The sequence below is a fragment of the Psammomys obesus genome, unplaced genomic scaffold, assembly GCF_907164565.1.
Source record: "Psammomys obesus unplaced genomic scaffold, mPsaObe1.curated_primary_1811, whole genome shotgun sequence".
Lineage (NCBI taxonomy): Eukaryota > Metazoa > Chordata > Mammalia > Rodentia > Muridae > Psammomys > Psammomys obesus.
The window spans coordinates 11,866,552-11,883,715 of record NW_026590062.1 but is presented as its reverse complement, the minus strand read 5'-3'; the positions used below and the strand labels follow the sequence as shown (position 1 = coordinate 11,883,715).

Here is a 17,164-nt window from a genome sequence, read left to right as displayed (position 1 = left end):
GCGGGGCGGGTGGGAGCCGTGGGTGCCCCGCGCCCGGGCCGCGCCACCGCCTTCCCAGCGCTCGCCCCCATCTTCCTTCCTCGCCCGGAGCCCTCGCTCCAGGCTGCCCAAAGCGCTAAATTTAAACGGCTCGCGCTCTGCAAACTCCGCAGACTCGAGGGCGCCGAGGCCTGGGAGGCGGGGAGCTGCGGGCGGGTCGGGGCGTGGGGTGTGTGTGCCGGGGGGGACCCGGGCGCCGCGCCGCCCCGGGAGGAGACGGCGGCCCGCTCCGCGCTGCACAATGGAGCTCGCGCTCTGCCCGCCGCCGCCAGCGGCGGCATCGCGGCCCCGGCGCGCGGGAAGCCGCTTTCATGTGACTTGCACAAAAAAAAAAAAAAAAAAAATACACACACACGAAATGGCTTCTGGGGCCGGCTGCGAACCCCCCTCTCCCGAAAGCCGAGCTCCGAGCCGCCGCCGCCGCCGCCGCCGCCGCGCCAGGTGGGCGACCGGCGCCGAGCACACCTGGGCACGGACGCAGCCCCCGCGGGGCGCAGGTGACCCGGGCCGCGCGCCCTCGCCAACTCCGGGCCCGGGGCCGCTGCGCCCCGCCGCTCCGCGCGCTGGGTCCGGGCTTGCTGGCGGCCGCGGCGCGGTGCAGCGAGCCGGGCGAGCGAGCGAGCAGGCGCCTCGGCTTACCATTTGCGCACTTTCTCGATAGCCGCCATGACCCTCTTGATATCATCTTTGGCCCGGCTCCTGGTCTCGGCTCGAACCGACCTGCCCGACATGGTTCTGGCGGGGAGGGAGAGAGAGGGGGGAGAGAGAGAGAGAGAGAGAGAGAGAGAGAGAGAGGCTGGGGGAGCGCGCCCGCCGGGTCCTGCTCGCCACGCTCGCCCGCTCTCTCACTCGCGCACAGACACACACTCACACACATACGCGCACACACAAAGCCTGGTGCCGCCGCGCGCCCGGGGCCCAGTGCGCAAGCGCCGGGCGGCAGCTGCACAGAGCGAGGGGGAGCGGCGCGGCCGCCGGCAGTGCGGCCTCCGGGCGCCGCCGCCCTCCCGGGGGAGCTTCGGGGGACCTCGCCCGGGGGAGCTAGCGGGGGCGACCCCGACCTCCAGACACGCGGGGCGGGCTCGCGTGCGGACCCCCCCGGAGGCCGCAGGTGCGGTGGAGGACCTCCTCCTCCCCCCAAAGACACACACCCTGGGGATGGCAGGCTGCAGGCCGTGGGCGCCCTGGCTCTGGTTGGTGGCCGCGGGCGCGATCGCGCAAGTTTCCTGTCGGGCGCTTGAGTTCTCGGAGTTGGAGGCGGAGGTTCGGGACGCGAGGTGATCTTGGAAAGAGTTGAGGCGCCGGTCTCTGACCAGCTGCCCTAGTGAAATGTGCGAGATAGGACGTCGCCTCCCCATGCTTCAGGGAGGGTCACAGGAAAGGTGTCAGAGCCCGGGGGGCAATGGGCACCGTCGCAGGGCTTCCTTGCCCCCTGGAGATAAGTTGCCCCGGTCACGGATAAACCTTCCTGGGGCTTATTCGAAGACCGCAATGAAATTTTAACCGGCTCCCAGTGGAAGTGCCACGCACTGACCGGGAGCAGCCGGCAAACTGGATCGGCCCAACCCAGAAGGACTTTTGGGACAGCTGGGTGACAGAATCTACCGCAGTCAACCAGAATAGGGACAGATGGGTGTGCAGCTGCGGCTAAGCAGACTGGACCAGAGCGGACGCCTGCCCAGGTGGATGCTGGGAAAAGAGATGGTCTAATGTGAGCAAGCACCGTGACTGGCGAGGAACTAGCCCAGCACCCGTCATTTCACAGATGGGGAAACTGAGTCAAGGTTGCAGCCCTGAACTTCATCTGTGACCCCCCCATTGATGCTAGTACAAAGCATCTCCCCCGAAGTTTGGGAGTGCTGCGGGGGGTTGGTAGAGGGAGCCAGTAGGAAACGAGAGTGAGACTCTATGGGATTTTCCCCAGACATATATCTTACTCCCATTTTAAACGCACGGTCCTAATGTGAAAGATAAAAATAAGACTAATAGTCGGGCACGGCGGCCCAATCTTTTAATTCCAGCACTCGGGAGGCAGAGGCAGGAAGATCTCTGAGTTCAAGGCCAGCTTGGTTTATGTAGATAGTTCTAGACTAGCCAGGACTACGTAGAAAGACCATCCCCAAACAAAAAATAAGAGCGATCAAGCTAGGTGGCAGTGGTGCACGCCTTTCATCCCAGCACTTGGGAGGCAGATGCAAGCCGATCTCTGTGAGTTCAAGGCCAGCCTGGTCTACAGAGCAAGTTTCAGGACAGCCAGGGCTACACAGAGAAACCCTGTCTTGAAAAACAAAAATAAATCAATTATGTCAGAAAACCATTCTGAGCAATGGATTGGAAAATGTGCCATAAATCAGAAGTCTGATTTTTTTTTTTTTTTTTTTTTGCCTCTCTGTATCTGACCATCAGATATGTGCTTGGGCCCAGGGAGTTAATTTTTGTTAGTGCAGGCATTGTGCATGCTAAGCAAGTGCTGTTCCGAAGTTCCCCCATGAAATATGTATGGGTACTTACATGTATGTATATATGTATATAATTTAAAAATAAAATATATCAAAAATCCACATATCTGGTCAGCAAGATGACTTAGTAAACGCATTTGCTGCCAAGCCTGAAGACCAGAGTTTGAGTCCCAGAGCCCATACTGTGGAGAAGAGCGAACTGACCCCTGAAAGTTGCCCTCTGATCACCGCATTTACACATACGCCTACACACACACTAAATAAAGTGTAAAAAATGTTAAAAACCCCAAATCCTAATTGATCGATGGCTGTCTTTTCAAACAGTGGGATTATTCACCCACAAATAACAAAAGGAATACCAATACGGCTAAACATGCTTGAAAGCGTGCTAAGCGGAAAGACACGGGCAGACAAGGACAAAGAGCGTATCTCCCCACTTACTTGAGCTGTCTACACTAGGCAGGAGCTAAGAGGAGGAGTGAATGATGGCTAACGGGCATGGGTTTTTCCCTGTAATAAAGCTTTCTGGTACTACAGAGGTGAATGCCCCGTGTCCATGAATTGTGCTTTGAGATGATTACAATGAGCCGGGCAGATGGATGGGTGGCTAAGCACTTGCCACAAAAGCACAGAGACTAGAGTTCAGCTCCCCAGAACTCACAGAAGTGCTGGTGGACACGGCAACTGGCCTGTAATTCCAGTCTTGAAAGGCAGAAACAGGAGACCGCCAGAACGAGCTGGCTAGTGAGACTCGCCATGCCGGCAAGTTCTGGGTTTGATTTAGTGAGCCTGCCTCAGGAAACAAGGCAGATAGAGGATGATACCCAGTATCAACTTCTGGCCTCCACATGCATGCACATCCATGTGCAGGCGCACCCACCCCAGGCATGTAAACGTGCATACACACATGCAAACCACACACACAGTCATGACAATGGAAGAGGGAGAACAGTGGTTATAGTGGTCAGTGTGTTGCTACATGAATTTGACTATTATAAAAAGAAACCCCAAATCGTTAGAACCAGCCAACATTCTGCCAGCTGGGCCCCCGGGCCACACAGCAGCCACTAGACCTGAGCAGCCCTTGCCCTTCAACTGCTCAGGTGACCACTTTGCTCACGCAGCCGCCTGGCTTCTGTTTGCTGTCTAGCCCCTGAAGGTATTGTGTTTCTGATCCCTGATTAAACCATAAAGCTTTCTACAAATGTTCTTTATAAATCTAGTATGTCATTTTTTATAGTCTCCTGTCCCTGCAGAAATTTTTAAGCTTCTTTCTTTCAGCAAAACTTGGTTGTTTTATAGTTTGTGTCTGACGACTCTAATGTTTCTGCTAGGCCTTGCCCACGGTGTCACATTTCCTTGTTACAAGCTGAGCTCTCCTTGACTAGGTCAGACACTGTATTATTTCTTCTTCTCCCTTCTTTCTCCCCCTATAACCCTCCTCTTCTGTCCCCTTCCCCGCTACAGTCTCATATAGCCCAGGCTAGTCCCAAACTCACTAAATAGCTGAGGCTGGCCTTGAACTCCTGACCCTTGCACCTTCTCCTATGCACTGGAATTGCAAGCATGAGCCACCACATCCAGTAGGGCTTAGATTTAACTTTCACTTCTCTTACCTCACAAAATCATTCAGTCAGGTTCAAATATGCCAAAGCTAGCTGGGGGGGGAGGAGGAGTTTTTGTGTTTGTTTTTGTTTTTTGAGATGGGGTTTCTCTGTGTAGCCTGGCTGTCCTGGACTCACTTTGTAGACCAGGCTGGCCTGGAACTCACAGAGACCCACCTGACTCTGCCTCCTTGAATGCTAGGATCACAGGCGTGCGCCACTGCACCTGGCTTTTTGGTTTGTTTGTTTGTTTGTTTGTTTGTTTGTTTGCTTGTTTTAGTGAAGTGCTGGATGAGTCTACAATTCTGCTCAAATGACTAAAGATCCTGCTATCATATATGTGTATATATATATGTTTATGTCTTCAATGTATATATTTCATATATTTTTAATTTGAATTCTTGGATAATTTTAGCTGTGATGCTAACTTTGGAAAAAAGTATCCCCATTTACCTATTGAGCTGCCATTACAGAAATGCATGACTATATTGGTATAGAAACATTTTTTTCCCATTCGTAACATTGTATTAAATATGTCAGGTCTTATCCATGTGGGCTCGATTATAGAAACTAATAGTTTCTAAATAAAAAAAAAAATGATAATAAAAATCCCGCAGAGTAGGAAGTCCACTTCCCTGCCCAAGTGCCGTTTACCATCTTCTCAGCTTCTGTCTACCTGACTCAGAGGTTCCGAACCTCCCCAATGCCTCGACCCTTTAATACAGTCATGTTGTGGCAATCCCCAACCATAAAATTATTTTTATTCTACTTTGTAACTGTAATTTTGCTACTGTTATGAACTGTAGTGTAAATGTCTGTTTTCTGATGTGACCCCTGTGAAAGGCTCATTCTACCCCCCAAAAGGGCCCACAGGTTAAGAACCGCTGAATGAACTGCTGTCTTGTCTTGTCTTTAAGATGTTTCCAAACACTTTAACTTTTTAATTATTTATTTAGAGGGAGAGACACACATCCTGCCTTTATCTGTGTTCTCAGGTTGTCAGGGTTGGTGGCAGGTGCCTTTACTTGCTGAGCCATCTTGCTGGCCCTAAAACACTTGTTTTTTTTTTTTTGTTTTTTTTTTTTTTTTTTCTTCTTTCTTTCTTTTTGGAAACAGGGACTTGCTATATAGCTCAGGCTGGCCTCAAACTTGTGGTCCTCCTGTCTTAGTCTCCTGAGTCCTGAGATAACACTTATGTTTCACCATGGCTTTTTTGAAGCTTTCAGTTTGAGGGTTAGTCTTTGTTTTTGTTTTTTTGAGACAGGGTTTCTCTGTGTAGCTTTGGCTGTCCTGGACTCGCTTTATAGACCAGGCTGGCCTTGAACTATCTGCCTGCCTCTGCCTCCCTGAGTGCTGGGATTACAGACATGTGCCACTGAGCCCAGCTAGGGTGAGTCTTACTATGGATAGGAAACTACGAGTCAAGATCTCCACAAATATCAACCTCCCAGACAGGTTAAGAATACAAGATGACGTCAGGATAACAGCAGCCACTGTCAAGCGTCTTCACAATTCTGAGCCTCATCTTTAAAATGAAGATACAGTTAAGGCTTCTCATCTCACAGGGTTCTTATGAGGATGAAACGCAGTTTTGTTTTGTTTCAGTGCTTGTGTGTACCAGAACGCATTTGCTAGATACAGGCCCCTCATGACGGCTGGCATCATCTCTCCACCCACGAGACCCAAGGTAAACTCTCCTCCTTCCTGGGTTGCTAAATTCAACCCTGAGTCCATGCCTTCTGTTAGGCATACCTCCAGGGTGGAGGATGGTTCACCTCAAAGGCATGGAGGAGGTTTCCATCTCTGGAACAGAGATGTGTAATTGGGGGAGAACTGCAGGCTGAGATTCGGTGCTCTCTGCAGCCTAGCAACTCACCACAGCAGTGTGGCTTTCATAGGCAGAGGTGCTCTGTGGTTTGGGGAGCAGGACATTCGCCAGGCCCAGCAAAGCGCGCGCGCGTGTGTGTGTGTGTGTGTGTGTGTGTGTGTGTGTGGTGGGGGTATGGGGAGTTGAGAAGAAAGTTCCAGCCACATAATGCAATAGTGTCCTTTCCTCTGGAACAGGAACAGAAAGGATATTCTGCATCTGAAGCTGACCCTGTTGAGGCCACCTCCCTCCTTTCACAGAAAGCAAACACCTAACCCGGGCCTGCTTGTGCAGGCCCATGATACTAGCACTTGGGGTGGAGGCAGAAGGATCAGAAATTTAAGGTCATCCTTGACTGTACAGTGAGTTAGAGGCTAGCCTGGGCTACATGACATCCTGTCAAAGAAGTGTGTATATTGGGGGAGGGGATGGATTAATGTGTTCAAGGTGAGATAATATCCAAATTCTCCTCTAATATTGAAGGATTAAACTCAGGCAGTCTGGTCTTGTCCTACCAAGTTGGAGTAAAGTTGGAGCCTTTCCAAAAACAGAGTGAGGGTCGCCAGGCACGGTGGCACACACCTTGAATCCCAGCGCTCAAGAGGCAGTGAGTCTGAGGCCAGCCTGGTCTACGTGGCGAGACTCTGTCTTAAAATAAAAGAGTCTCAGCAGTTTGTACTGTTTCTCAGAATTACGAACTGAACCCAGGGCCAGCCACGTGCTAGCTGAGAGCTCTCCCACTCAGCTCTGCCAGGATCAGTAAATTCTAAAGTCACAGACCTAGAAAGCCACCCAAATTCCTTCTCCTAGCGTCTCTGCTGTGTGGCTTTCCTACATCTGAGCATCCTTCCTAGTTCTGGGTGAGCCCTTGGGTTTTGAAGGCAGGACCCACTAAAGGGACCCATTTCCCTGCAGCTGGGAATTTCAGTTCTGGGCATGGCACCCAGCCTTGATCATGAGTTGAGTTTTTGTTTTTTCTCACACGAAGGATCTCACTCCATAGCCCAGGCTGGCCTAATCCTTATGCGACTCCATACTGGAATTACAGGCGCAAGCCTCTGCATCTAGCATATATTAGTTAGTTTTCTGCTATTCTAGCTGGACATGGTGTGCAGGCCTTCAAGGCCAGCACTCAGGAGGTAGAGGCGGGTAAATCTCTGTGAGTTTGAGCCTGGGCTACAGAGTAAGACCCTGTCTCAAAAAAAAAAAAAAAAAAAAAGTTTTCTACTTCTCTGAAGAAATACTTGAAAAGATACATTATTATTATTATCATTATTATTATTTTGGTTTTTTGAGACAGGGTTTCTGTATGTAGCCCTGGCTGTCCTAGAACTTACTTTGTAAACCAGGCTGGCCTTGAACTCAGCGATCCTGCCTGCCTTTGCCTCCCAAGTGCTGGGATTAAAACACCCAGCTCGATTGTTCTGTTTTTTGTTTGTTTGATTTTTGGTTTTCAGACTATTATGTAGGCTGGCCTTTAACTCGCAGAGATCTGTCTGCCTCTTTCCCCACACCCCCAAGTGCTGGAATTAAAGGATTGGGCCACCACTCCTGATTACTATTCTTATTCTTATTTTTCACATTAGGACCATGTGTTTAAAACAGCAAAAAGATATATGCCTGGGGGAAAAAAATCCCTCAGATTTCTCTCATTTCCCCATTAGCTCCTTGTACCAACGCTGGCAACACCCCCAAACTTTATAGTGACTTCCTGTCTCAAAAAACAAAGCCCCCAAATTGCCAGTAACTGATGGATTGTCTAGCATATGCTCAAGGCTCATCCGTATTGTTCCATGTACTAATACTGCTTTTTACAGCTGAAATGGAAAACAAGAAACAATATTTGATTATGTAAATGTGGCAGAGTTTGTCCTCTCGTTTGCTGCACCCTGGCTTGCTTCGACCTTCTGTTTATTATCAGTGATGCTGCTGTGAATGTCCGTATGTGGGTTCTGTGCAGATAATTCCCTTTTGTTTGGCAGTATGCCTTAAGACAGGAATGGCTCGGTCACACGCAACGTCTATGCTAAACATTTTCAGGGACTTCCAAACCGCTTTGCAAAGCAGGGCCTTCTTGTATCTCATCAGCAATGTGCAAGGAGTCCGACCTCGCTGCCTCCTTATCAAAACTTGTTTTTATTGCCGGCCTCTTTCCTTTAGCCAGCTCGGCTGATGAAGTGGTATATGCTGTGGTTTGGATTCGCCTCGATTTATTTTTTGAGACAGAGTATTGCTTCGTAGCCCTGATTCACCTCAAATGAGGCAATTCTGCTACCTCTGTCTTTGAGTGCTGGCTGGGAATATAGGCATGCACCATCATACTCAGCTCTTTTTGTTTTATTTTTATTTTTAAACATGTATTTTGTGTGTGTGTGCATGTGCGTGTGTGTGTGTGTGTGTGTGTGTGTGTCTGCGTGTGTGCAGCTCAGGAGGACAATGTTCAAGGAGTAGTTCTTTCTCCACTATGCGGATCACAAGGCTCGGGCTCAGGTTGTCACCAGGCACCTTTATGTGCCGAGCCGTCTTGCTAGCCCACATTCACTTTTGATTTTTCACTTTAGAAGATATATAGAGCGGAAGAGAAATGGTGCATGGGAGACGCGGCCGTTGGAGCGCCTGTGGGGGACTGGAGGATAGTTACATGCCCTGCGGTGGTCCTGCCCATTTTCAGAGCTTGCCTTTCCACAGATTCTCTCAATTACCCGAGGACCTTCCGATAAAGTCGCCTTCCACTCAAGCTAACCAGAGCCACCTTCCTACTGCTACAAATCAGAGGTCATGATCAATACACACTCAGCTGCCCTTTCATCTTATTAAGCCTCGTTTATTCTTTCTGAGCACCACTTCCAAAACAATCCTTTGCTTTTCTGAACCATGTAACAGGTTCCTCGCTGTTCCCTTTTCCTGTCTAGCTACCATGTATCCCTCTGCCTCCGAGATGCAAATTTGAACCTCCTTTCCCCCTTCCATTTTAATCCAACCTAGCCTTTATTTGTTTTATTTTGAGGTGGTGTTTCTCTGCATCCTCGTCTGTCCTGGAACTCACTCTGTAGACCAGGCTGTCCTCGAACTTAGAGATCCTCCTGCCTTTGCCTCTCAAGTGTTGGGATCGAAGGCGTGCACTAAACCTGGTTTAGCCTTCTTAGCTTGGTACTCCAGACCTATAACTTACACTTATTATGGATTTAGCCGCTGCCCCTATCCCCACCCATGGAACCCTCGGGATTCTCCAATCCTCTTTTGCTGTCCCCACTCACTCTCTGCCTGAGGTATCTCCCTTCATTTATGTCATTTCTCTTTCCCCTCTGATCCCTTCCTCCTCTGCACTGTCCCTTCCCTGACCCCAGGTCTCTCACAGGCGTTTTTCTCTGTAATGTAACCTTCTTAAGGCAAGGACCAGGCTTCCTGATACACTGTAGCAGAGCACGCATGACTGACACTGGGCCATTGTTAGCTTGGGCATCTGTAGGTCAGAAACTCTGCACTGAGTTCTATCTCTATCCCCAGCACCACCCTCAAGCTGATGACCCTAGTGACCCTGGAAGGAAAAATAGGTAATGCTCAAGGACTCAAGACCTGCAAGATCCCAGTGGAGCCGGGCACCATGGCACATTCTTGTAATCCCAGCACTGGGGAAGGCAGAGGCAGGCAGATCTCTGTGAGTTGGAAGCCAGCCTGGTCTACAAAGTAAGTCCAGGACAGCCAGGGCTACATAGAGAAACCCTGCCTCTAAACAAACAAATAAAAAGATGGCTCAGCAGGCAAAGGTATTTGCTTCCAAACCTGATGACCTGAGTTTGATCCTTAAAGTCCACATGGCAGAAGCAAAGAACTGACAAGTTATCCTCCGACATCCATGCACATACCTTGGCATGCGTGTGACTCTCTTCTCACAAAATAAATAAATAAATAAATAAATAAATAAATAAATAAATAAATAAATAAATGCAATAAAAATGAGAGAAAATGAGGGAAGGAGAAGGTGGGGGGAGAGCTTCCACTTACGGCGTTTGTTCTTCCTGGCCCTTCTGTGTATGAAAATATTCTTGTTCAGACACAGGAGGAAGAATCACATGTGAAAGGACAAGGCGGTAGGAAAGGAACTCAGAGATCACCAAGCCCTCAGCATCCCAGGGGCTGAACGCACGCGCTCACGCGCTCACGCATGCACGCACATGCCCCCTTCCCAAGCTCCAGCTTTGGGACCACCATCCCCTCTGGCTGACATGCTTTCCATCTCTTCCTGGCTTACCCTGACCAGTGTCTCCAAAATACAGTCCTCTCTGATGTCTGTCTCCTGGGGCCCAGGCCTTCCCTCCAGTCTCCCAGCACAACTGGGACTATTTAGCCCATGCTCCTCGGAGGCAAGAGCCACACCTGCCTTAGTCACGGGGGACAGTTACCTCTGGCGTAGCGCCTGGTGTGCAGCATGTGGAACCTGGGACTGATAAACAAAAGAAGTTGGCTTATTAACGAAGCCATCGGGGCTGGGGGTGCAGTTCTGTTAGGAAGGAGGCCACCGGCATGCACAAAAGCTCTAGGTTTGGGCTGGAGAGATGTCTAGGTGGTTAAGAGCACTGGCTGCTTTTCCAGAGGACCTGCATTTAGGTCCCAGCAGCCACATGGTTGCTCACAACCATCTGTAACTCCAGTTCCGGGCAAATCTGCTGCCCTCTGCTCCCCGTGAAGGCCGTGGCATACATGTGGCGCGCTCTCGACAGCCTGTGTGGCTGTGCCCCCTGACTGCTGGGGCTGCAGCTGTGTCCCCAACCCCTCCTTTCTTCTTCCTATTCCCGCAAGCAGGAGCGGCAGAGGGTAGTTAAGTGACATGTACACTGGGTGACACTGGTTCCCAAGGCCTTCTGTTTACTGCAGTGGGTTGTGAAACAGCTGCCTGTGGGGACCTGCCGGTCAGATCCTTGGAGGCCGTGCTCGCGCCAAAAGCACCTGTGACTACAGGTACAGCTGCAGGAGGCAAAGGTTTCAGAGAAAACCTGTTTGGTTTGCACCACCTTAAGCCTGCTGAGGATGTGTTAGGATAGTCAGAGAGTCGGGGTGTCTAGCGAGGCATGTGCTGGGTGGTCTCGGGAATGTTCCCTGGAGAAAACCACAGGACAAAGCAGCAAATGCAGACAGCGGTGTAGACGCCACCTTCTAAAAGGTGTCTTTTGTAGAGGCTGGGGGATGTGGCTCAGTGGCAAAGTATTTGCTTAGCATGGACAAGACCCAGAGTTTGGTTTGTAACACAGCAAAAATAATACACGTCACACAGACGTTTTAAACTCATTTTGGATTTGGAGGCAGTGGAAGACAGAACAGAGGGTCCCCCAGAGACCCTTCACCCGCTTCCCTATCATGCGTATCTTACAGGGAGAACCGTGGCATAGTCATAAAAGCCATGGAATGACTGCTGGCCTAGCCCTCTTCATTAGTGAGTTCCTTCCAGCGGCCTGCGGTTTCCAGGCTACGCGAGCAGATCCAGGTGGCCATGTGTGTCTGGCCTTTGCATCTCCGTCTTTTTTTGTCACATCCTTATCTTTTGAAGGGCGTGGCTAAGTATTGCATCTATCTATCTATCTATCATCTATCTATCTATCATCTATCTATCTGTCTGTCTGTCTGTCTGTCTATCTATCTTATTATTTTAAGGGCAGGGTCTTGTGTAGCCCAGGCTGGCTTCAAACTCACTCTGTAGCCAAGGATGTCTTTGAACTCCTGATCCTCCTGAGCTTCCTGCCTCCATCTCCTGTGCTGCCGAACCAGGCTGAGTCAGGTATTTCGTGTAGGTTCAGTATAGTTGTGATAGTCTACTAGGGTGAGTGACTTGGCCTAGGATGCAGAGCAGAAGTGGGAAAGTACAGCCTGTGGAACAAGCCCAAACTACTATCTGCTTTGTACAGTCTACAGGCTAACATTTAAACATATTTTTTAAAAATTTTTTAATGGTTGAAAAACATTAAGAGGGAAAATGATGTCATATGGGGGGGGCATAGAGTCCAAATTCTGGCAACTGTAACTAAGGCTGGGCTGGTTCACTGGCATGGCCACTCTTTTCTGCAATGTCCAAGTTTGCCCTACAACCTAAGGCCTGAGGATCTAAGACAGAGGCCGTTGGGCTTGAAGAACTCAGTATTTACCCTAGATCCCATTGAAGAATGGTGGAGGGTTAGGAAGGCCTGGCGATTCACTTCAACTCAAAAGCTACTTACAGGAGAACGGGAGAAGTAGGTAAGGGTGGTGCCACTGACTGTGATCCCAGCACTTGGTAGGTACAGTGTTGTCCCATTTTCCTCTAACACAAAACCACCATCTTGGAGGGAAGTCCGCTAAGACACAGGATGTTCCAAAGGGAGGTGAGACTTTCCATCAATCCTGCACCGATTGAGGAAGGCTAAGGAAGAAAACAACTCAGAGGCTTTTTAGCTTTTTAGCAAGTCCCTGAAACTGATCAGATTCACTAGGCCCTACTCCCCAAGCATAGGAGCAAGGCCTGCTGAGGAAAACGCTCAGCCAAACGGGGCTGGATGAAGGAGGTTTAGACCACCGTAGCTGCCTTGAAGAGATGCTATCCAGCCTGACCAGCTGCAGGCTGTGCAGCAGGCTTTAGCTTTTGTGAGCTGTCGCCTGAGGTGGCGTGGGCTTTGGCACTGTAGCCATCTTTGAGGCATTTCTATCCCTGTAAGGAACCCCTTACCCATACTCCTGTAATTAACCCAACAAAACCCACTGGTTCACCAAGTTAGACTCTGGTGTTTTCCTGATTTTGGTCTCTCTGGGCTGAGATGTTTCCTCTCATCTCCCCAGAAGTAGCGTTACAGGATAGACAGACAGCAGGATCAGAAGTTCAAGGTCATCCTCAGGTACAGTTCAAGTTAGAAGCCATCCTTAGCTACATCAAAGTCTACCTGAAAGCTGAAGATAAATAAATAATAAAGGCATGGCGGCACATGCTTTTACTTCCAGCACTTCAGAGGCAGAGGCAGGCAGATCTCTGTGAGTTCGAGGGCAAGGCGGTCTACAGAGTGAGTCCCAGGACAGCCAGGGCTACACAAGGGGAATCTGTCTCGAAAAAAAATAAATTCTTTAAAATAAAATAAAAATAAAGGACATTAAGTTTCAGGTGCACTCAAAGTTTCAGGTGCTCTGCAAATATTGAAGAGCCAAGCTTTGACCTAGCAGAGACCCCCCTCTAAGGGATATGTCATGATGTTCAAACCCGGTCCCAGGAAAAGTGAGGTCTTGTCAGGCAACTTCTCAGTTCTTTGGTTCAGTCTCTGCCTGGGATGATAATAGCTGCTGTCGTTCTGGGAGTGACACCCTGTGCCAGGAACGCTTTCCTTGTTTCAGTCTCTTCTAATCCTCGCAACCTCCCCAGGAGCTATTCCTCGAGGACACTGGGGTTTGAGGGCTTAGCCACACCCCAGGGTACACAGGTAGAGCATGGAGAGGAGGGGTGGGCACCGGGGAGGAGGGGTGGTTCTGGAAGCCCACTTAACTACTGTGGTGTTTGAGTCCACAGTCTCATAGCAACACACAGTCTGCTAGCCAGAAGCCTCATTTTTCTTTCTTTCCCTTCTTCTTGTTGGGGGTGGGGTAGGATGGCAGTGTTTCGAGACAAGGCTTCTCTGTGTCGCCCTGGCTGCCCTGGAACGTCTGTCCTGTTCTGTCAACCAGGCTCCAGCTCACAGAGATCTGCCCGCCTCTGCCTCCCAAGTGCTGGGAGTAAAGGCGTGCGCTATCACCGCCATCGCCGCCTGGCTGAAGCCTGCTTGTTCAAAGGAACATTCTGGTAAGTTTTTTGGTGTTCAGGATTGTGTCCGTTGAACTCTATGCACAAGCTCTGTGACGGTCTTCCATCCCTTTGCCATTCCTTGTGGCTTTCTGAGGAACTTTGGCATCCCCATGCAGAAGAGTCCGAGCCACTCTGCACTGTCCCCAGCCCTAGGACCTGTGGGCCAGGATGCCTACGCTGGTGCTGGTGCTGGTCTGTTCTTGCCTTTCCTCAAGTGCCCTGAGATGCTGACTGACCCTACCTTGGTCAAGTATGTGGAGAGACCGCGAAATCAAGTCACCTGCTGCGAGTGTCCCCAGGTAGGGAAGCCTCTTGGCCAGGCTGGGACAGGAAGAGCAGGGCAACGCAATCAGTTCTGCTCTTCTCCCTGGGCCTGGGCCTTCCTGCTGTCTGGCTGGATGAGCATGGTGAGATCACCCCAGATTGTTTCTGGTGGTAACACCAGCCCTGGTGGGTTCACGTGACAGTGACAGTTTTACTCGCAGTAACCATTGCGTTCTATGTAGCCAGGAACTTCGAAGTGACAGGTACCAGACCTGATAAAGGAACCCTGCCTGGTGTCTAGGCTGTGCCTAGTTCCAGTTTTATTTTTAAGAGAACATGTTATTTGCGAGTTCCCTGTTCTCTAAAATGTCCCCATGAACTTTTTAACGAGCCTGGTAATATGTCGCCTCGGCCCTTAGCAGCTACACAATCAACTCAGAAAGCTTGTGTTTCTCTTGCATGGTTTCTTTCTTTTCTTTTCTTTCTTTCTTTTTATAAAGAACGAAGTGTAAAACAGGTGGTAAAGCCCTAGTGACACTCTCGGACAAGCGGGTGCCTGCAGAACCTCGGCTCCCGCTGCCTGCTGAAGGGTTGCCTCGACACATGGTTCTGTTCCTCATTCCAGATGGTTCCAGAGACTCTCAGCGTGCCAAGCCTGCAAGTGCACACCCATGAGGGGGGCTCGGTGCGAGTGCACACGTGTGGTGCCGGTTCTCTCACACGATATAGGAGAAAGGCTCTTTAAGAGGATCAGAAGTGTTTTCTTGGGGATGGAGAGATGGCTCAGTAGGTAAGAGCACTGGCTGCTCTTCCAGAGGACCCCGGTTCGATTCCCAGCACCCACATGGCAGCTCACAAATGTCTGTAACTCTAGTTCCAGGGGATCTGACGCCATCACACAGACATACATTGCAGACAAAATACCAAAGCACATAAAATAAGAAGAAAGAATTTAAAAAAAGTTTAATCCTCCACCCCATCCCCCAAAAAAAGAACCATTTTCTTAATGTTGTTGTCTGGGAAGGCTCTGGCGGGGGAGGGCAGGTATGCTGGACCGTGATGGACGGGTATCGCTGGGCACGCTTGCTGGAACGAGACCTCAGACCTGAGGGCAAAGCTCTAAAACTCTAACGCAGACCACAGCTTTCACTTGTAGCACAGTGCGGGAACCACACGTTGCTGTGACCTGGAGGTGTCCTCTAATGGCCCTGCTCCTGCCCCTGCGCGCACTGCAGCCCGGCGGACCGTGAGGTGGTGGGGCCGCACTTGTCATTTGCACCAAAAAGGGGCAGCGCTGTGTGGCTTCTGGGACCCAGGCTGTTTCTGCATTTCCTTTGGCAGTTGCCAGCGGTGATGCTTGCTGTGACAGCCACACACGGGTGGGTGTTTTGCCAAGAAAGAAGAGAGTGTGGCACTCCCAGGAGCCCCGGACACCTCCTCCCAGCAGCAGGGGCCGATGGTACAGGCAGCACTCCAGGGGAAGGGCATGAGTGGCTGTCTAGGACTGCCATGGAGTGGACATGTCATGAGGAAGGCCTGCCACTGGCTGAGGCCCCTCAGGCTGCCTGGCCTGTTCTCGCCTCCACCTGCTCTTCTCTTTCACAGACAGTACAATGCCTAGCTTTGTGAAGTTTACTTTTAATGTCTAAGTGCTCTGAGGATTGGGGGTGGGGTGGGCACGGGCAGAAAAGAGGAACACCTCTTGGCAAATTGGCAAGCGTACACACACACACACGTACACACACACACACACACACACACACACACACACACACAGAGAGAGAGAGCTTTGTGCTGCCAGCCTTCTTCAGGACTTCACTGAGAAAACTGTCCAGAACCGTCATTAAAGGATAAGCCAAGAATTTCAGTCGCGAATATTTCTGCAGTGATTTCGTCTGGAAGTTCTTCTTCGAGGCAGAGTTCTGGTTCTAGACGGGCAAGAAGAGAAAACCAAATGCCTTTCCAGTGATGAGGCTCCTCATCACAGGGAGCCCTCAAAAAACCCAAGGGAATGACACGGAACCAAAGTGGGAGGGGGCTGGAGAGAAGGCTCAGCAGTTGAGACTGGCTGCTCTTCTGAAGGACATGGGTTGATTCTCAGCACCAGTGCGGTGGCCCACAACCACCTGTAACTCCAGTTGCAGGGGATCCAGTGCTCTCTTCTGACCTCTCTGGGCACCAAGCATGCACAATGGTACACAGACATACGCACAGGCAAAACACCCATCCACATAAAACAAGACCCTTGAAAGAAAGGGGGTTGAGTAGGCAGCAGTACTCTGTGCTAAGGGGCACCCTTGGCTCTTCAAATCAGTTCGTTATGAAGTAGAGTCCTATTAACCAATGTCCTGACAAACCTGGCTAGACAGTAAAAGGAAGAGGTGGCAGGGAGACAGGCCAGGAATCTTTGCTTCCATAGTCTTGGGAGCTGTGGCTCCTGACCACCACCTACCCTGAGCTTGTTGGTAGAGATTTTCTGGCCTGAGCAAGCCTGGAAGAGCTGTTTGAACTGGCTCTTCCTGAGTGTAAACTCACAACAGTAACATCTGTTACTGACAACTGGCTAAGAAGAGGTGCGGCATTCCTGGGGTACAGCAAGAAGAGAAGCTTTCTTTGGTGCTGGGGATAGCATGTGAGGAAGCCCTCCACCATCGCATACCCCAAGGCTAGGATGATCTCAGAGAACGTGAAGCTGGGCGTGTCTTGAAGGATAAAGAGCTTGCCACACAATTGAGAATAGAGTTCAGATTTCCAGAACCCACGCAGAAGCCCAGCAATGGAGGAGGCTTCTTCTGAGAGCTCAACAGGCAGACATGGGCTAGCTGAGCAGATTTGCCGTACGTGAAGAGTTCCAGACTTAGTGAGACCCTGTCTTCACGAATATAGTAAAATGATCAAGGAAGACACATGGTGTCACTTCTGGCCTCCACATCCACACACAGACACATAGGCATGCATATACATTCAAGAGCATACACATGCATGGCATGCCCATGTTCACATGCAAATAAATAACCAAAGAAAGGAACTAGAAAGGTGGGTGAGATGGCTCAGCGGGTGAAATCGTTTGTCACCCAGTCTGAAGACCTGGGTTCTAGCATCAGGACATACATGATGAAAGGAGAGAAGTAACTACACA

The 17,164-nt window shown here is 50.3% G+C and overlaps 2 protein-coding genes across 6 annotated transcripts in view; both read right to left on the bottom strand.

Annotated features, from left to right (window-relative positions):
* Bcl7a (BAF chromatin remodeling complex subunit BCL7A) overlaps nt 1–926 on the bottom strand; it is a 31,424-nt gene extending 30,498 nt beyond the window's left edge. For both annotated transcript variants that reach the window (XM_055606398.1, XM_055606399.1), the window contains exon 1: nt 679–926. In XM_055606398.1, the coding sequence (XP_055462373.1) occupies nt 679–770 (92 nt within the window). In that variant the 5' untranslated portion in view covers nt 771–926. The remainder of the gene's footprint in view (nt 1–678) is intronic.
* Nucleotides 927–14,997: 14,071 nt separating this feature from the next.
* Nucleotides 14,998–17,164, bottom strand: part of Cfap251 (cilia and flagella associated protein 251) — a 70,736-nt gene continuing 68,569 nt past the window's right edge. For all 4 annotated transcript variants that reach the window (XM_055605804.1, XM_055605807.1, XM_055605806.1 and 1 more), the window contains one exon: nt 14,998–15,953. In XM_055605804.1, the coding sequence (XP_055461779.1) occupies nt 15,841–15,953 (113 nt within the window). In that variant the 3' untranslated portion in view covers nt 14,998–15,840. The remainder of the gene's footprint in view (nt 15,954–17,164) is intronic.